This window comes from Chrysemys picta, chromosome 1 (genome assembly GCF_011386835.1).
Source record: "Chrysemys picta bellii isolate R12L10 chromosome 1, ASM1138683v2, whole genome shotgun sequence".
In the NCBI taxonomy this organism is placed as follows: Eukaryota; Metazoa; Chordata; order Testudines; family Emydidae; genus Chrysemys; species Chrysemys picta.
The window spans coordinates 218,236,979-218,258,051 of NC_088791.1; the positions used below are offsets into that span (position 1 = coordinate 218,236,979).

General features: G+C 42.6%; 1 protein-coding gene across 14 annotated transcripts in view; it reads right to left on the bottom strand.

Moving 5' to 3' along the window:
- The window catches only part of REPS2 (RALBP1 associated Eps domain containing 2), a 142,732-nt gene extending 126,991 nt beyond the window's left edge, over window positions 1–15,741 (bottom strand). For 13 of the 14 annotated variants that reach the window (XM_042840160.2, XM_024110904.3, XM_065580214.1 and 10 more), the window contains exon 1: window positions 15,317–15,668. In XM_042840160.2, coding sequence (XP_042696094.2) covers window positions 15,317–15,526 — 210 coding nt within the window. In that variant the 5' untranslated portion in view covers window positions 15,527–15,668. Of the gene's footprint in view, window positions 1–15,316 lie in introns of all 14 variants that reach the window. The other variant, XM_024110897.3, reaches the window with a different exon arrangement.
- Window positions 15,742–21,073: the final 5,332 nt, after the last annotated feature.

Genomic DNA, 21,073 nt, shown 5'->3' on the forward strand with positions numbered 1-21,073 from the left:
GGACCGGCATCTCAACCCTCCAGAACCATGCCGTGAGCTGAGAGAGCGGCTCGGGAGCTCCTGGCACGGGGCTCTGGGGACTGGGGCCGTACCTCTGCGGGTCTGTGCCAGAACGTTGGCAATCAACGCCTAGAGCCCGAGGAATGCTGCCTAGAGTCTGGGGCCACGCTGAGAAATCTGGCAGGCAAGCCAATCGGCGTCTGGGGGCTGGTGGCGCTGTTCAGGTGAGCGCTGACGCGACACCCCCTGCGGTGAGGAGCAGTGCCACACTGATGGGACCTCTGGAAGAATCCCAAGCCTCGAATGGGGCACCTCAGCGGCTGGCGTGGGTGACACTGGAAGGGAAAGTATGTCTTTAGCGGCCTGAAAGGCCTCTAGCATGGACTGCACCGCCAGGTGCCAAGTGCCTCTGCCGCTTCCTGGGGTGGTGGGCGGGCCTTGAAGTTTGGTCAATCGCTCCGTGGGAGTTGGAGTCCAGAGGGGAAGAGCTGCCCCATGCAGGTCTTTGCTCTCCTCCAGCTCTCTCTTTCCCTTTATCTGACGTAGGGGAACATCCCCTCCTGGCCTTTCTTTGTTTTTAGCCGCTACCAGGGATGGGGATCGATGCCGGTAGCGCACTCCGCACCGAGGCCGCAGTGCTAGGAGCAGAGTCTGATCTTGTTGGCTGCAATGCTGGTGCGAGGGCCAACTCCATAAGGAGAGCTTGGAGATGAAGGTCCTGCTCTTTTTTGGTCTGCGATCTGAAGCTCTTGCAAATGCGACATTTGTCGCCCACGTGGGTTTCCCCTAAACACTTCAGACAGTTTCTATGGGGATCACTGACTGGCATGGGTTTCTTGCAACAGTCACAAGGTTTGAGGCCCAGGGACTAGGGCATGCACCGTCCCTAGGCTAAGTCCCGTTCGGAACTATCAAACTTATTAACTCTAACAGTAGGGGAACTATAACTATAAAAATTTTTAAGAACTATATACAAAAAGTTCTCAACTAAACACAGTTGAGAGAAGTAAGCTTGCCAAGGCAAAGAGACGTTACAGCACTGTCACTAGCTCATACACAATCTCACTTCTGGACCATACTTGGAGGCAAAGTCTACAGCTCTCCTGAGTCCTGTCAGACCCTCCTCAGCTAGATGACAGCCACTAGAGCTGGGTCTGGAACTTTCCAATGAAATGATATTCCAAGAGAAAATCAAATTTCAGCAAAATCTAAATTTTGCATGGGAAAATTTCTATTTTGCTGGGGTTTTTTTATTTCCCTTCAGGAAAACTAAACTGAATTTTTTCATTTCAGGTCAGTCTGAGATTAAATTAAGGTGCTGCAGAACCTCGTGGGAGTGAGTACTTCATGCCCCCATCCTCTTCTGTGTGCTGGACTCCTCAGCCAGACTATTTCTACCATGATGCACCAAGGTCTCCCTCTGACCAAGCTGCATCATGGGAATCACATGGACTATGACTAAGGCTGCATTTTAGTCACGAGTATTTTTAGTAAAAGTCATGGACAGGTCACGGGCAGTAAACACAAATTCACCGCCTGTGACCTATCCATTACTTTTACTATATACCACTAATTAAAACTTGGGCGGGGGGCCACGGGTGCTCTGGTGGGGGCGGTCGGGCACCATGGGTGCTGGGGGAGGTGGCCCGCTGCTGTTGGGGGGGGGGGCACGGACCCTGCTGCTGGGGTGGGGGAGGGTTGGCGGGGCTGGCAGGGGGTCCCTACCTGGCTCCGCATCCCTGCAGCTCCTAGGAGGCAGAGGGACCAGGGGGCTCGTCCGCGTCCTGCTCCCCTCCCGCCACAAGCGCCGGCAACACAGCTCCCACTGGACAGGCACGGCAGCCAATGGGAGCTGCAGGGGCGGGGAGCTGCGGTCACAGACAGCGCAGAGCCCCCTGGCCCCTCTGCCACCTAGGAGCTGCAGGGCCATGCCAGGGTGAGCTGGGGAGCCCCTCACTCCGAGGTAAGTGCCCCCCCTGCATACCCCAACCCCCCACCCTTAGCCCTGAGCCCCCTCTCACACACCCAAACTGCTGCTGCTGGCTCAGGTGCTGCTCAGCTCAGGCAGACCCTGAGCCAGCACCAGCTGCTACAGAAGTCACGGAGGTCACAGAATGTCACGGAATCTGTGACCTCTGTGACAAACTCGCAGCCTTAACTATGACTGGGGCACAAAAGGATACCTGCTACCACAAGTTAAAAACAAATAAATACATCAGTGTATTTCCCATTCCCTTAATTTTTCTCAGTAAAAAGTGTTTCTTTCTTCACTATTTACCCTCATGGCATTTCCAAGTTGTGAACTCTAGCTCTTAAATATTCTCTACATCAGTCCTATTTATCATATTTAGCTTATTTCCTACAATTAGTTCCCTAATAGTCTCCTTCTAGGGCAAGTTGCTGTTAAAGTTTTTTCCTCAAAGTATTTATGAAAGAAATCTAGCAATGCCTCTAATATATTTGCCTCCTTCAGTTTTGGATGGTTATCTTAATCAATATCCCAGTAATTCAAGTCTCCTTTGTTGAAAGTTCTGGATTTTCAGGACTGAAGGAGTTGTCAAAAGGTTTCTTAAATGAAAACAAGCAGTTCCAATGCAATAACTTTATTTCACACAGGTTTGTGCAGAAGATACTTAGCTTTTCCCCTTCCTTGACCTTCTACAGTATTAGCTTTGGTTTTAACCAATATATTACCTTGAGAAGCAGCTCTCTCCTAAATTCTTCTCTTCCCCATCACTAAACTAAAATCCAGCAAGGTCATTTTCATATCAGCCAATCTATTTGCTCTTGTGTTGAAACGCATCCCTTTGACATCCACTGACTAAAGAAATCATTTATTCACCCTAAACCCTTCTTATAAAAACATGACTTAAGGCAAAAACCTAAGAAAGAATAACACTTTGACTCAATTTCCATTCAAGGAATATGATTCTTTTAGAATATATCGAATAGCCCATCTAGAATGTGTCTTCATCTATCTATAAGTGATTAGGTAAAGATGACTGAATATTGTGCTTTGATAGCAATATCAATTACAAGGACCATGACAAATATTCTTCTAAAGGCAAGAGATAATGTATTTAGAGCTGATCAAAAAAGGGGAAAAATTCTCACAAAATGCTGTCGAAGTTTTTCCTCTGTTTATTTATCAAGTTTAAAATTCTAAACATTTCTACCAGCTCTAAATATGTTATTCTAAATTGGGGGTGAACTGGTGATTGTTTCTGTTAACCTATTCATACTTTATATCCACATTCCTGCCCTAGGTGGTGTATAAACTTGATTTTACGGAACCTACATCATGAATATAATCTTCTTCAGCAGAAAGGTCAAGGATTCAATGAAAACTAAAGTAATGTCTCCAAAAGTGTTCACTCTACATCAGCTTTGAGGCAAATTACAGGGGTAGTATGGAGAGTTTGTATTGCCATTTTCTATATTGAACATTTCCTGAGGATAGATGCATTATTTCAGTCTCAAAGATTGTCAATTTAGCACCTTTCAAAGAAGTCAAGTAATAGGTTTGTAAATAAATAAATAATACATTAAAAGTTAAATTAAACCAATAGCTGGGGCTCATTAGTTAAGAAAACGTTTTTTCTCTAGTAAATGTTTTCTGTGGCAGAATGAGATAAGAGAAAGAGAGATTTTCATAGAACTGAATCTGAAGAGTGTATTGACGACACAAGTGATTTGAGACTCATCATTTACAGCCTGTCCCTATAAAAATTTTTGACCTAGTGCAGAGCTTAGAATCATGAGTAGTCATAGTAGTAAGCCCTACATCTGGTAGTGCTTGCAAGACAGAAGAGGACCACCTAAGTCACACAGGTTTCATCTTCCTTTGCCTGTCTCTGAGCCATTTAGTCGCTGGTCAAACTAATCTAAACACCACCATCGTCTTTTTCTAATTACCCAATAGATGACTAGTAGTGTAAGCCAGCCAATTTCATTCTAGAACACAATACTCATACTACAGCCAAGAGCAAGGCAGATGCTTCACAATAAGAAGTTAAGGTTAAAATAATTGGAGCAAGCATGCTGAGGAATAATAGACCTAAATGAGATAATGCATCCACAGCATTTTGCCATACTACCACAGTAAAATATTTCCTATGTTATTTGCCAAATATTTCATTTAGTAAAGTATAAAACAAATTCATGGATAAAGCACAGATCTTTACTTTTGTTCTTTATCACAAATCCAATTTGTCCAATCTTTTGCAAATAAATTCTTTTCATGTAGTTAATCCTTTCCTTTGTGCTCAGCTCACATCGAATTTTATACATTCCCTCTTATGGGTGTTTATGGACTAAATGCACCTAGCAGATTGCACTTTTACACACATCATCTCCCTTGGGAAACAGACTATGAGCAGCTTTAATATGAACACCACTGATCAAAACAGAGAATAGTTTTAGAATAATTATACACAAGAGTGTTTGCATGGCACTGTACACAAACACAAAGTTGTTTACACAATTACATACTGAATACACTAGGTTTATCTAAATATAACTAGGACAAGAGCACTCATAATGAAAAAGGTTACAGAAATACTTTGCTCTCCTAAATCATGCTAGAGACACCTCTCTCAAAGAATCTGAGTTGCTCCCTTATGCACATCCCAATGGATCTGTGCCTCCCTCTTGCTCAAGTAGCTATTTAAATCCCTGATTTCCCCCCAGCCAGGAAAGGAAAGCCAGTGGGAAATGGTTGGCCTGGTTATGCCAATTCTCAGTGCCATTTATGGAAATACATTGGCCTAATTTTTAAAAGTGACTAGTGGTTTTGGATGCTTCAATTTTGGGGTACCCAACTTGAGACACCAGAGTTTTTAGAGAGTGGATGCTTACCAATTTCTGCAAATCAGTTCCCTTTAAGTTATCTCATATTGGATACCCAAAAACTGAAGTACCCAAAACCACTAGTCCCTTTTGAAAGCATAGGCCCTATGTCTATGTTAGTTTAAGATGCATTAAGGCCTTTTAATGACCATTTATATAAAATATATCATGAAACTTGTTCTACTTATATATCTGAACTCTAAAAATTTAATTTAGACTAATTTCCTTGGATCTAGATTTGCGTCTCCCTCTGTTTGTACAAAGCAAAGCACACTGGTGATGATTTAATAGCAATAATAATGTATTTTTTCCTCAAAGTTCTCAGTATACTATTGTCTGCCTTCCTTAATTGCTCTTTTAAATATCAGAAGGGCATGGGGTCCAAAGGCCAGAATGATATCAGTTAGGTCTATCCATACATTAAACGGGTATTAAACCTCTACTTCCTGTGCACAAAATATCTCACTTGTTTTATGAGAGAGACAGAGTGGGTGAGGTAATATCTTTTATTGGACCAATTTCTGTTGGTAAAAGAGATAAGTCTCCAAGCTTACACAGAGGTTGTCTCTTTCACCAATAGAAGGTGATTCAATAAAAGATATTACCTCACCTATCTTGTCTCTTATATCCTGCACCAACACAGCTACAACAACACTGCAAGCAATCATTTGTTTTATGTCAAACAGGATGCTTACTTTACACAGACACATAAAACTAACAGATTTCTCATGACAAATATCCCTTCTCCAAATTATAGGCATCTGCTTCCTGCAGACAGAGCCAGGCAGGTCCCCACATTACAACATGCACATTGTTAGAATTCAGCACCTACTCCAAGCCAGTTAACTAAGTTATATTTTCAGGACCAAGAAAACTTTAGAGCCAAATTCTGTTCATAGATGCACAAGCTCATCTCAGGCTTAAGTAAATGGGAAAAACTTGGTCCTAAGGGAGAGACACATTTATCTGTTTAAAGGAAACAGTAAGCCCGGACATTCCCCAATCAGGAATCTCATAATCCTTACATTATTGTTGCCACAACTCTCATTCCTCTCTATCTTGGGAAGTTACCTTAAGACTGACATTCATTCCACTCTTCCCAGCTAAGAGCTGTTCGGTGGAGCTCCAACACTCGTCTCTTTCACAAACAGAAGTTGGTCCAATAAACAATATTACCTCACCCACCTTGCCTCTCTACCTAACAGTTCTGCAGTTTAAAATTAAGAACTACTGCCATTTTTCACCCAGAATATCAGACTTAGAGGGGTTTTTTTAATCTATTCGCACTTCTGCTTTTAACACAACACTGTGGTCAAACAACTCATGGTAACCATAGTAACATGTCACCATAAAGATAAATTAACCTACTCGGCATGTAGAAGAAAAGCAATATAATTTGTCTGAATACTTTGTTTACACAGAACTACAAGGACAGTTCCAGCTCAAAAATGCAGTATTTGTGCAACTACAGTACCATCATACAACTAGTATTTGTAATCTGTGGAGCTCAAATTAATGCAGGTTGTTGATTCAAAATTTGAAAGAATGCACTTTTCTTTATAAAATATTAGCTATGTGCTTGTAAACTATTTTAAGTCTGTAACTCTAAAATCTCTCATACATTTACAAAAGTTTAGTTTACAAATAAGGTTTTCTTACATCATAACGACTTAGTAGAAATAAAATATAAAGTGAAAATTACAGTACAGTGTAAGACTAAAGCATATCATATAGCCAGTATGTCTGTACGGTGAATCTTACTAGCTATTCTGACTAGCTATACCCCTGTCAGTCCCATCTCTCTAATCACACATTACAGAAATTACAAATCTTACAAACATTTGATTCTAATCTCCTGTCCCCCAGATTCTCTGCTCAATGTCTTCAATAAAACAGATTAATAGTGATTATTTAAGCTAGCCAAAACGCACCTTTCTCATTGTGAAATGCAGAGTAATACTACATAAAATACACCATGCAAATATAAATTCTTTATTTGTCTAACTAAATGAATTTCTCATCGTGCAATGGTACAGCAGATGCTGTACTCACTGCTTGCTTGCAGTACTTTTAAAATCAGGTCACACTTGACTGACTAGAAAGAAATGCTGCAAAACAGTCATAACAGCCACCTGTTATGCAGCAATTAATATGTGTAGTATCAATATTTCAATACACTCAGGGAGTATAAACCTGATGAAATATTATTATTGACACTTTGGCAGATCCACTGCTTATGTCTACACCTTCAGAAAAATACACTATTCAACTTTTCTTGAAAAGGTAACTGTCCTTCCAAATCAGAACAGCAGTCTATCTAATCTAGTCTCCGTTTCCAATAGTGCCCAGAACCAGGTACTTCAGAGGAAGGTGCAAGAAACCCCATAGTGGACAATGATCGAATATTCCACACATAATGGTTTGGAAGGTAGTTCCTCTATCAATTAGTGGTTGGCTTTTGCCCTCAAACTGGAGAAATGGTCTGAAGTAAATAGGATGAAATTCAATAAGGGAAGAATGCAAAGTACTACACTTAGGAAGTAACAAATCAGTTGTACACATACAAAATGGGAAATGACTACCTAGGAAGGAGTACTGAGGACATGGATCTGGGGGTCGAAGTGGAACACATGCTAAATATGAGTCAACAGTGTAACACTGTTGCAAAAAAAAAGAAAACATCATACTGGGATGTATTAGCAGCATAAGTTTGTATGCAAGACACACAAAGTAATTCTTCCACTCTACTCCACGCTGATTAGGCCTCAGCTGGAGTATTGTGTCCAGTTCTGGGTGCCACATTCCAGGAAAGATGTGGACAAATTGGAGAAAGTCCAGAGAAGAGTAACAAAAATTATTAGAAATCTAGAATGAATGAAGATTGAAAAAAATGGGTTTGTTTAGTCTGGAGAAGAGAAAACTGAGGGGGGACACGATAACAGTTTTCAAGTACATAAAAGTTTATAAGGAGGAAGGAGAAAAGTTATAAGGAGAAAGGAGAAAAATTGTTCTTCTTAATCTCTGAGGATAGGGCAAGAAGCAATGGGCTTAAATTGCAGCAAGAGCGGTTTAGGTTGGACATTAGGAAAAATTTCCTGTCAGGATGGTTAACCACGGGAATAAATTGCCTAGGGAGGTAGTAGAATCTCCATCATTAGATATTTGTAAGACCATGTTAGACAAACACCTGTCAGGGATGGTCTAGATCAGTGGTTCTCAAACTAGGGCTGCCGCTTGTTCAGGGAAAGCCCCTGGCGGGCCGAGCCGATTTGTTTACCTGCCGTGTCTGCAGGTTCGGCCGATTGCAGCTCCCACTGGCCGCAGTTTGCCGCTCCAGGCCAATGGGGGCTGCAGGAAGCGGTGCAGGCTGAGGGACATGCTGGCCGCCCTTCCTGCAGCCCCCATTGGCCTGGAGCGGCGAACCGCGGCCAGTGGGAGCCACAATCGGCCGAACCTGCAGACACAGCAGGTAAACAAATCGGCCCGGCCCGCCAGGGGCTTTCCCTGAACAGGCCGCTGCCCTAGTTTGAGACCCACTGGTCTAGATAATACTTAGTCCTGCCTTGAGTGCAGGGGACTGGACTAGAAGACCTCTTGAGCTCCCTTCCACTCTTGCACGTCTATGATTCTATGAAGCATAACGATTTCTCTCTCAACCCCTCCCCATTTAAAAAAAAAAATGCTGATCATAGATGTTCTCAATATCCATATAAATGGCAAGCCTTTTTTAATTATACTAAGCACTTGGCCTCATTGATATCTTGTGTGAATGAGTTCCACAATTAATAATTTACTTTTATCCGGTTTAAATTTACTGCCTTTTAGTTTCATTTATATCCCCTTGGTTTTATATTATAAAAAAGGACAAGTAGGAGAGCCTAGATAAGTTACCATTCATTATTTTGTATAACCCTCTCTCTTCTCAATGTTAAGCAGTTCCAGTTTTTTCAACCTCTCCTCTACAGGAGTGTCTCTCTGCCTCTTATCATTTGTCACCAGTTGCTGGAGACCTATTTATTTATTTATTTATTTTGAGACAGGATGACCAGAAATGAACATAGCATTCAATCCTAACAATCTATTTGCTTTTTTGGACCTACACATGGGGCAAATGTTTTCAGGGAGTTGCACACAATATTTCCCCAAGTGGTTACAATTAATTAGAGCTCAGTAATGTGCATGTGTAGCACTAACTATTCCTTCCAATGTACATTACTTTGTATTTGTAAACATTGAATTTCTTCCATGTGCCATTGTGCTGCCCATTCACTTCGCTTTGTTAGATCTGTCTGATGCTATTCAGGTTCCTCTACTCCTGATTAACCTAAATCAATTCTGTCACTTCTCTGTCCTCTTCCTTTTCCAGATAACTAACAAACAAACAAACAAACAAACAAACAAACAGACACTGGTCCTAGTACAAACCTTAGGGGCAACCAGACATTTTACAATGTTATCTTAAAAGCCTCCTATGAGGGATTTTATCTAAGGCTTTTTGAAACTCTAAATAAATAATGTCAATAGTCTCCTTTATGAAAATGTTGTGGGCACATTCAAGGATTTCTGGTAAATGATAGAGGCATGGATTCATAGTTTACCATGCTGGTTTCTCCCTTTTATAGCTTGTTCATCTAGGTGATTTATCATTCTATTTTTATCCTAATTTCAACCACTTTTCTACTACTGAAGTGAGGCTTACTGGTATAATTCACAAAACTGACTAACAGCATTTAAGATTTAAAAATAAGTATGCAACAATTTCCCCAGCATTGTAGCTGATTTTAATGAGACTGCATGTTTCTTAGCAATTCATTTTTCCCCAGCATTTCCTCTTTTAGCATTTCACTCTCTGACAATATCAATTTTACTTCATCTACATTACCTGATGGATTTCTGTGGACAACATCCCTACCTCTTTTTTTCTCCTGTTACACAAGCCATAGCACTACAGGCAAGAAAGGAAGGAAGAAACTTCCCTTCAAGCTCAAAATGTTATGCTGTGATCAACCAGAAAAGTAATGGCTGTATAAGGTTCCCCGCCCCTTCAAAGAATTATCACACTTTTTCCACAACTACAAACCCCAGAAAGCCAGCAATTTAGAGACAAGAGATTAGGGCACATGTTCTAGCCTCTGCTGTGGCCCCTGTATGCCAGCTCTACGGGCAAAAGAAGTCCCAAAACCATTTTAAACCAAACCCCATGGAATATACCTGCAGCATAAGGAAGATTTCTAAATGGCATAGAATTATCAAAATGGCCCTAATGCTGAGTCTCTCCACAGTCCACACCACATAAACAACAAGGAGTCTGGTGGCACCTTAAAGACTAACAGATTTATTTGGACATAAGCTTTCGTGGGTAAAAACCTCACTTCTTCGGGTGCATAGAGTGAAAGTTACAGATACAGGCATTATATACTGACACATGGAGAGCAGGGAGTTACTTCGCAAGTGGAGAACCAGTGTTGACAGGGCCAATTCAATCAGGGTGGATGTAGTCCACTCCCAATAATAGATGAGGAGGTGTCAATTCATCTACTAATGTTATATATGCCATCATGTGCCAGCAATGCCCCTCTGCCATACTCATTGGCCAAACCGGACAGTCCCTCCACAAAAGAATAAATGGACACAAATCGGACATCAGGAATGGTAACATACATAAGCCAGTAAGTGAACACTTCAATCTCCCTGGTCATTCTATTACAGATTTAAAAGTCACTATCATTGAACAAAAAAACTTCAGAAACAGACTTCAAAGAGAAACAGCAGAACTAAAATTCATTTGCAAATTTAACACCATTAATCTGGGCTTGAATAGGGACTGGGAGTGGCTGGCTCATTACAGAAGCAGCTTTTCCTCTCCTGGAATTGACACCTCCTCATCTATTATTGGGAGTGGACTACATCCACCCTGATTGAATTGGCCCTGTCAACACTGGTTCTCCACTTGCGAAGTAACTCCCTGCTCTCCATGTGTCAGTATATAATGCCTGTATCCGTAACTTTCACTCTATGCATCCGAAGAAGTGAGGTTTTTACCCACGAAAGCTTATGTCCAAATAAATCTGTTAGTCTTTAAGGTGCCACCAGACTCCTTGTTGTTTTTGTAGATACAGACTAACACGGCTACCCCCTGATACTTCACACCGCATAGTGGCCTCCTGAGAGGAGGGAGAAGGAAGCAGGCCAGGACATACTGCCTTCTAGCTATTATGAACTACCCGATGCTTCCTGAGGTTGCCATAGCAGTACAATATAAATTAGAGCAATCCCTACTGCTACTCTAGCTCAGGCTGGAGACTTCTCCATTCCCTATCTGTAGAGCCCTGAGAAATTATATTATTTTTTATAATTTATTGTTAATTTTGTTTTATCGTAGGAGGCCCAGGGGGCAGGAGGAGGGTCTACCTATCTGTTTACAGAATCTGAGGCGCGCAAACATTACATAAAGCATCTTCTCGTTCTAGCCTATGCAGAGCTCAGTTTAACTGCAATCCAGAACTGGAGCATAGGATTCCAATCTATGTCTCCTACATGGCAACGACAACCAGTACTACTAGCTCCATGAGGCAGTATAAAAGCTTGCATACTAAGCACGAAAACTTCCTTTAAATAAAAAAGTAAAAGTCCTGTTGTCAAACAACTATTTCAAAACAAACGAGTTATCTATTAACACAAGCTAGCCACCTCTTCCTAAAATGGGTGCAACCTTTATCACTGGCAACCACATATTATACACCACTGTTTTATTTTATAAAAACAACAAGGAGTCTGGTGGCACCTTATGTTTTATTTTATGTTTCCAGCATTGTATTCTCTGTGGATAAAAACTGATCAAATTGTTTTTATCATTCTTAAAGCATGCAAAGTGAAAAATAATTCAGAAAACCAACTATAACATTTTTCTTGCAACAACTTTCCAAAGTTTTTCTTTGTTAGATTTTTTTTTTTCCCCTGGAGTTTCAACATGTCAGCTAACACCTTTGATGGAGGTGGTTGCTAGCATGGCCAACAGAGAGAATTCAGAGTAAAATTAGAGGACTGAAGTAGTGTTCTGTGTAAGAATCTGAACTTGAGAATTTCTTTATTTTCATTAACTGTAAATAAAACCTGAGGAGAAAATCTCTGAGAAACTAGATTTTAAAACATGATAAACTATAGTTAAGCTTTGATCCATAGCCAATTAAGAAATTCAGCATTGTGAAAAGACTTACAAAACTGTAGTTTGGGGTTGATCATATTTTGATTTTGTGAATTAATGAAGATGGTCTTGTTACTACAGATGATCTAGAAAGACAGAATATTTGACTTAACTAATTATTTTTATCTGAACATGACACAGAAAGCAATTTTACTTTTTCAGTTCTCTTTTTTATGAAGTTCTTGGTTACTGTTATCTTTTGATCCATCTTCATAAACTCCCCAGAAAGCTCATCTCTATGGAAAACTTTGGGACACTGATTGTAAAGCCTGCCTCAATTGTTATAAATATGGTCACAAGAACAACTTTTACAAAGCCTGTAGTTATAACAGACTGCTAATTTAGGGGGGACTCATCCTGCAAGCACAAAGGGTGAGATCCTGCTACTGGACCCATTCAGGCACAAGGATTCACTTGTATGGATGCCCCACTGAAGTCACTGGGGCAGGGCAAGTGTGCAGGGGTTCGCTTGTGTGGCTCCAGTTGCAGGATGCAAGTTTACTCACACGAGTAGTACTAGCAAAGTCAATTATAAACCAGTTTATGAATGAAACTCTCTGTACATCAGAAGGACCTGGAAAGAATTCTAAAATAAACAAGTAAAACTCACAAAACGTTGCCAGTCCCAGAGCAAGAAAATGCGTGCAATACTATAATAAATCACTCAAACGATACAGTGCTAATATACTATGCTAAAATAAGAGATATGGAATAAAAATGTATTAAGAAAAATCAATAATAGATTTGATTTATATAAGTAACTTCAAGATTATCAATCCAGTTTTCCTTTTAAAAATAAGTTCCTTAAGCATTCTTTCTTGTTTGAAATTCTTTTTCCTCTTTCCCAAATGTTAGTAAATTTAAGGCCCGAACCCTGCAATTAGATCCAGGTGAGTGAATTCCTGCAAGCATTCATAAGGAGCCCCACTGAACCATGGCAGATCCAAACACACTTTGTCCTTGTCTACACTTGTAGCAGTGTGTAGGATACTTGTAGCTACACACTGTAGCAGAACGCATGCTGCGTCCACGCTGCGATGCATAGCTAGACATGGCAGTAAAAGGCTCTGGCAGTGGAGAAAGTTCCAGCAGTGGAAAGACAGCAGGAGGCAACATTGCTAAAAAATATCAGTGTAGAAGGGGGAGGCACTGCTTGGATGCATAGAGAGCCATGTAGGGTATGCACCCTAAGGTTTTGGCGTGTCTGTACCCTCCTCACCTAAGCAGTGTCTCACCCTCTACACTGCTGTTTATACCCATGCCAGGGGGGCATGCAGTGTATGTACTCTACATACCACCGTAAGTGGGCAGTGTAGACATACCCTTTGACTCCCAACAGTGGTACTACAAGTGACTGGCAACATTTTTTCTCTGGATATTATTAAGTAAGCAGCACCTGGAACAGTGGAGGGCATCTGGTCATGGAAGTAACTTCCCCTATTGTACTTCAGAATCTCCTGGACATTATGTAAATCCAAATTAAATGCTCATTAAGAGAAGGCCTGACTGTTTCCAGGGAAACGACACAGTTTAGTCCCTGCAGGCCATGGCCAGTTATACCTGTTTGTCAACTTAGTCTTGACATTATTTGTTTCTGTTTGATGTATAACAAGAATTTCTGAATAACAACATTTCTTAAATTCCTGACAACAAAATACAAGTTTGGTGTTTTTCTTCCTAGGTTTAGTTTAATTACTAACCGGAGTGTGCTACTAGACTGAGTTAATCAAAATTACTATTCCGCAGGTGGAAAAGAAGAATTAAGACCTGCTTACTATACATATCATTTGTAAGCATACATAATATAATTGTCTACTCTTTGTATTTACATACATTTTAAATGTTGTATTGTTTATATTTTATTCGGGGATTGTCACAAAAAATCTTCTCAGTATGATTCATAAACCTGGGATACACAACATTTTTATTATATTTATTTTGGTAATCAAAGCTGATCTAGGAATATGTCTAATGAAATTTATGATAATACTTAATTTGTTTAAAGTCTTAGTCTATGTAAAAATAAATAATATTGCATATATACCCCCAAAGGATAACAAATAATCTTGCATTCATCCCAAGGGATCCCGAATGACTGTTCATGTACACTGATGCGCAAACAGTACAAAGGGCTCATATCACCCACTGCTAATACATAAACACCTAGTGAATGAAACAGCAGCTACTGAACAACTATCGCAATATTACAAGACAGTTTAGGGCAGATTAAAAAAAAAGTTCTGATTACATATTTGTGTTTGCCAAAAAAAACATGTCAAATACAAAGCTGTCTCAAAAAATGCTATGTACAATTGTAACAGTGCAAAGTTTACTGCTACAAATATTTTTAAGGCCCTTAGCAGAGAATTATATAGCAAACAGTAAACAGTCTTCAGCTGACTATATACCTTCAACAGTTAGTGGGATACTCATTTGTTTCAGACTCTCTAGACTATTGAAAGAGTAAAAGAAGAGGGGTTAAACTAGCTAAAGTTACTAAATACTCCATTCCAGTTTAAAATCTCGGAATCCTAATAATAATAAAAATATTCAGAATACTTAGCACTTACAATGCATTAAATATTAGCTGGTTAAATAGCACATATAGATTCAGTGGCATACAATACTCTGAGTAGTGTTTAACTTTTCTGGATAGCTAAATTCAGAACAACCTAAACATTTTTTTAAAAGCAATAACACACAGCATACAATCTTACCAACAATACTCATGAAAATTTAAATCCTCTTTTCTTTCTTTCTTAAAAGACAAAGATCACGACAAAAAAAAACTTTCGTTTTTTGTCACACAACTAAAATCCCAAATCCAGCACTCCAGACAGTTTCACCATGTGATAGGATTTTAATGCACAGCCCAGGGAAGTTCTACACATATTTTTCCAACTTTCTCGAGAGGTATCACTTGTCTGCTTAAACCCACGGGCTTATCTACTTCGTATTAAAACACAGTATAACTAGAGGGTCGCGGGGGGGGGGTGTGGAGAGAGAGAAGACAAGAGCGCGTGAGTGACACAAATAAACAAGAACAAAAGGCAGAGGAAACTTTCTCCCCAGGGTGCACCTGATACACCCCCCAATTCCTCCCACGCCGAGCAGGCTAAGCCAGGACAGGAGATTCAGCTGAGTTGGAAATCCCGCCAACCCTTCCCCTTTAGTGGGGCACAAGGGCTGGGGTACCCAAGTGCCCCCCCGTGGGACAGAAGGGGTGCAAGCCAGCCGAGCGCCCCCGCCCTCTGGCTCACCCACCTGGTGCAGCGTGTCCGCAGGGAGCTGCGATGCCCTGAACAAGTCGCCCACTTTGCTCCCCCCGGCGGCTGGGGCTGGTGCCGAGCCGCCCTCGGGCGCGGGCGAGCAGCAGAGCGAGAAGAGCTCGGAGTAGCGCTGCTGCTCCGTGTCGCTGAGGGGCAGGAGGAGCCCCGCTCCCCCCGCGGCTGCCCCCCCGGGTCCCGGGTCCATGGGGCGGGGGCTGCGGTGCCGCGGCGGAGACGGGCGGCGGGAGTGCGGAGCTGCGGGGAGCGAGGAGGCGGCGCTGCAAAGGGGGAAGGTGCCGTCCCCGTTCCCCCGCCTCCGCGGTGCGGCTCTGCAGTGCTCCGGCTGCCGGCCGGCCAGCGAGCCGCTCAGTCAGCACCTTTCCCTCCCCCCCTGTCGCAGACAGCGGCTTAGCCCGCGCCCGCCAGCGGCCCCCGCAGGCGTAGAGCGGGACGTGCCCAGCCGGCTCGCCGCGGAGCCCGCAGTGTCACGGCTGGGGCTGGCCAGCAGGGACACGCCGAGGCGCGGGAAGGGAGGGGCGCCGGATTCAGCACCCCTGAGCGGGGCAGAGCGGCCGCAGCGGTGGGGGGAAGCGCGCAGCTGCCCCAGGGGCGGCAGAGGAGAAATTGCTGCCAGCCACCCCCGTTGGGAAGGGAAGGAGGGAGAGCGAGGCGACCCCCAGGGGGAAAAGGCTCTGCCGGCCTGGAGAGGTTTGGGGCGCTTTGCACAAGCTCTTCCGATCACTCGGGAAAGACTGGGGTCAGTGAAGGGTTCCTGGGTCAGAGCTAAAGGCCGGGGCAGCCTTTTGTGTGTGATACAGGCTGTAACCACCTGATCCTAGGCCAGTCCCCAAACCTTACGCTCTAGCCCCTAGATTCTTAGCTCCCCCCTTTGCATTGTCAGAAATGTTCAGGATATCTTTAGTGACTGAGGGCCCGGCTCTCTAGCTGTGGGGTGCTTAGGTGGTCCCCTTGGATGGAGTGTCTGAAGGACCTGCCAGGCGTCAATGTGTTTATCCTCACAACACTCCTGTTAGGTAGGGAAGTGCCATTATCCCCACTGTACAGCTGGGGAACTCAGGCACAGAGAGGCCAGGTTACAGAGGAAGTTTGTGGCAAAGCAGGGAACCTAAAACAGACCTCCCAAGGTAATACCATAACCACAAGACTAACCTAGCTCATTTTCTGAAGTACTGGACACCCACGCAGCTTCGGCTTCACTGGAAGGTGTTGGGGATGTTCAGCATTGCTGAAAATCAGACTAGGCTAATGTAACTTAGTTAACCGTTATACTTGTCACACTCTCACTGCTGCCCCTCTAATGCTGGCCTGGCGGTGGTTTTGTATGTGCATTTGGCTGCAGTGCTTCAGCCAGCCATCCTTACCAGAGCTGCCCCCCTTCCCTATGAAGTCAAACCAAGGGGAGTTCCTGACAAAAAAAAGCTGCTGTGCATTCTGTGTATACTATTTCTGATTTGGAGACAGCATTCATATGTTTCTATTTTAGTTGGGGTTTTTTTTAAGACACTCTTACTGGATATGTGTTACAGTCAAAATCCTTTTTAAATAGTACCACCTATTGCCAAAAATACCACTTGAGTGCTTTGTATAAGATAATTCAATCATTCAATAAACTAAAATGGGGCTTAATGAACCAACAGTGAATGGTTAGTAGAAAAACAGTCCACAGCCTGTCTGAGTGGAGGGGGTGCAACCAAAAATTATAATTCAAAGTGAGGTTCAGTTCAAAAAGCCTGAAAACTGCTCAGGGTGCAGGGAGGGAGGTAGTTAGGGTCTGTGTGCAGACGGGGGGCAGCTCAGGGTGCAGGCAGGTGGTAGCTAGGGGCTGTGTGCAGGCAGGGGGTAGCTCAGGGTGCAAGGAGGGGGTAGCTAGGGGCTGTGTGCGGGTAGGGTATAGCTCAGGGTGCAGGGAGGGTAGCTAGGAGCTGTGTGCAGGCAGGGTGTAGCTCAGAGTGCAGGCAGGGATGTAGGTCAGGGTGCAAGGAGAAGGGTAGCTAGGTGCTGTGTGTTGGGAGGGTTGCTGCTCCCTGAGTGCTCTGCCAGCCCCAAAGCCAGGTCCCCCTGCCCAGGCAGTTCTTACCAGTTGCATGAGCAGTCAAAGGGGCTGGGAGTTGAGGAGCAGCCGCAGCCCCAAGCAGCAGGAGGAGGAGACGGGTTGGGAGTGGGTGAATGCCACAGCAGCTGCCCACTCCCTGGCACCAGCCAGAGCAGCAGCTGCCCTGCACTGGCTTCCTGACTCCGACCTGGCCAGGGAGGGGGGCCTCTAGGGGGAAAGGAGAGGAGGAGGTGGGGAGTGTAAGTGGAGCTAACCAGAGTGGGGCAATCCCAAGGGCAAGGCACTGCAGTTTGGGGGGAACAGCAACACCTCCCCTGTATCTCCCCCCAACTCTGCTCATAGGGGATGCTGGGTTTGTGAACCCCCTGAAACTGCCTCATGGCCCCCTGGTTGAGAACCACTGAGCTAGGAAACAGCATCCCATCTGATGAATGATTACTTGGCCTCTGTTATTCATGCCTCAGCATCTCTTGGCTGCATTACTACAGTAATGCAATATTCCTGGGAAAGAAGCCTTCAGTGTTTAGGAATCCCTAACTAGTTTATTTGGTCCTGCCTCAGCACAGGAGGACTTAATGACTTCTCAAATGCACTTCTCAAAGTCCCTCTCAGCTCTACATTTCTATGATTCTAGTATAGAACTCTGCAGTGCATTTACTCAGCAATACTGGCTACCACCATGAGCACACCAGACTTGTCCTCCACACTCTATACTGGCTTTCCATACCCATAGAATATCAAATCCAAGTTCAAGGTCTTGGCCCTTATCTTCAAGGCACTCAATGGCCTTGGGCTGAGGGAATCTAAAAGCTCAACTAAAGCTATGGAAGTCCATGGCCAACATTTTTGCTTCTCTGCCACATGGAACTTTCTACAGTAAGTAAAGCTTGCCTGGGCAGGATACAGAGTTTTCTCAGAGGCTAGTCAAAGACTGTGGAATGAATTCCCGCAGGAACCACGGATTATCACAAACTTTGCCACCTTCTGCTCCAAGTGCAGGGCACATTTCTTTGACTTTGCCTTCTCTCACACAAATATCTAGAAATGTGTGTGCATGCGTATGTGCATAACATTTAAAAACCTTCAAAACAAAACACTTCACTGCCCACACCTCTGCCCGGGGGAGATGATAAGAGAAGAAACACATGACATGTATTAGTCATATCACTTAATGCACAACTGGAAGGTGATCAGATACAGTGCCGATTAGCATAGTATAAGAACCTATATAGAATAGAAGATTACATGTTTTGCGCAGAGGTCGAGGGAGGCGACCTGTGTGGTATGAATGGGGGATGTGGGTGTGGAGGTAATATGTTGCAGAAAATGAAATCATAGTTATAGGTTACAAGGGTTGTGTGAGGAGTTAACTAGTTATTTCCTGGCTCTTATATGGTTGTGTTGGTGGAATATGCACCTAAGCAAACTTAACAGGTTTTTATTAAAGATTTGTTTTGGTTAGTGGAATTTCCCATTTGTTTAAGATGTCTGTATCAACATTGATAGTGATTGTGACTTGGATAGCTATCAAAGCTGATATATAATATCATCTCAAAGACCTGTTGTAGACTTATACTTCGACATTCCTCTTACATTGCTCCCATGTTCCTTCTGCCCTCATCCCCAGTCCGTTTTCCCTTTATGTTCCCTCCACTCACACGTTTGATACTCACCATGTTCCAATATTCCCCTACCAAATTCAACTTTTAAACACTGGTTAACATTTAAAAGCTGAGTATGGGATGAACTAGGGCTGTGGAGGGAAAGATGGGGCTGAGTCAATACATGTTTGGGTATAGAGAGAGAGGTGATACTTTGTGGAATGGTAAATAATGATGGAGACAGGTCAGTTATACATAAGCCCTTTCATTTTCAGTTTAAACCGATTTTTATAGAAAAAATCCCAGGTTTTACAAAAAGTAGTATTATTTCCCCCAATTTTCACCCTACTTTTGTATCATTCAAATATATAAAAACATTGTTTTATTAGGAAAATACAATAGATTGCATGATATATATGTATTATGATAATACATTAACCCCTGTGTATATGCAAAGCTCCCTGATGAAGGCTATGTATTAGTTTAGAAGATACACACAAGAAACAAACAGGCACTCACACAAGCTCTGAAGTGCGTGTGCATCTAAACATATTGATTAATCTCACGCCCACCACGTATACATTTCAAGCTGTTAGCAGATAACAGTTTAAAGATCTGACACACTAAAATGGGAAGAAAACGAAATCTGTATCAGAATATGTTTCAGAACACAAGGAAATATTCAAACGTTTTTAAAAAAAAACAAAAACAGGAAAAAAGGATGAAGTTGAGTCTGTGCACTCAGATGGTGTGGCACAATTATTAAAGGTAAGTATAGGCTAATAGTTCTAAGTCTGCAGCAGTAAACTTTATTCAAATGAAAAGTTTTATTTGGGGATTAAAGATATATTGTTTTCTTAAACTCAGAGGTGGCATTGTGTTTTGAGTTCTGTTTTAGTTCTGCAATTCCATTCATCAAAGTGTTAATCTACTGAATACTTTTCCCTCCATCCTTCCGTCCACCAAAATAAACCCCGATATTTACCCAGAAAAATTTATAGTTTTTTCCACCAATATTCACCTCTTTTTGTTCTTGTAGTAAAAAACACCAATACAATCCTGAGAAAAATTAAATAAAATAAAATCTGACAACAAAGGGCCATAGTTATACAGAACAACATGGATTGTTTGGTAATGTGGGGTCATGTAAACAACATGTGTTTTAACACAGCCAAATACCAGGTCATAAACCTAGGAACAAAGAACATAAGTCATACTTCTAAGGAGAGGAACTGTGTCGTGGGCCAGGGAGAGGGTTGGTGTCCATGCCTGGCAGTGCCACCTAGTAGCAATACTCTGGCTGTGTCACCAGTGGCAGGAGTCTGCAGCTGCATTGCCTGGCGATAGGTTCCAACCCAAGGCCCAATAAAACAATAATTCAAAATATAGAGCCTGCAGGTGGGTGCCCCAAGCCTGCTCCCTGGGCCACTTCTTACTCTGGCTTCAGTTCCTTTGCTGATGCCTCTGGTTTCCTTGTGAGTTCCCCCAGAATCCTCTCAGAGAGTCTTCTCAGTTGGGGTTCATCGTTGCTGTCCTCTGCAGTTGAAGGGCCTGCAGCAGCTTAGCGGTGGGGCCTGGTGGCAGAAGCCTGCACCACATAACTGCTGTCCGGCTCAGTCCATATAAACTGAGCCAAGCTACTCCCTTTTGAGTTTGGCCTATATTGTGAGCATTCCCAAAATAGAAGTTGTGTATAGACAACTATACACCTGTAAGTCAAAATGGTGTTTAGTATTCTATCTATTGTCCCCTTTCTGATTAAAATAATATTAATTAGGTAAGTAGGCCTAAAATGTAACCTATCATTTTATGTGTGTCTACGCCCTCATTCCCAAAAATAAAGAATTCAATGCCTTCTTCTAAAAACAAACAAAAAGCACCAACTGCTGCCCTACAAATCCATGCGTGATTAAGGAGGAAAGCGTCAGTAAAAAACAGATTCTGTTTCCAAGGGTTTGTTAACAGGAACAATGACAACATGATTGAATATATCTATGTATTTTTTACTTTTTATTTATAAAAATTGTCGGTATAGAAATAATTCACTTTGCAGCAAAACTTAATGGTTCCTAAAGAA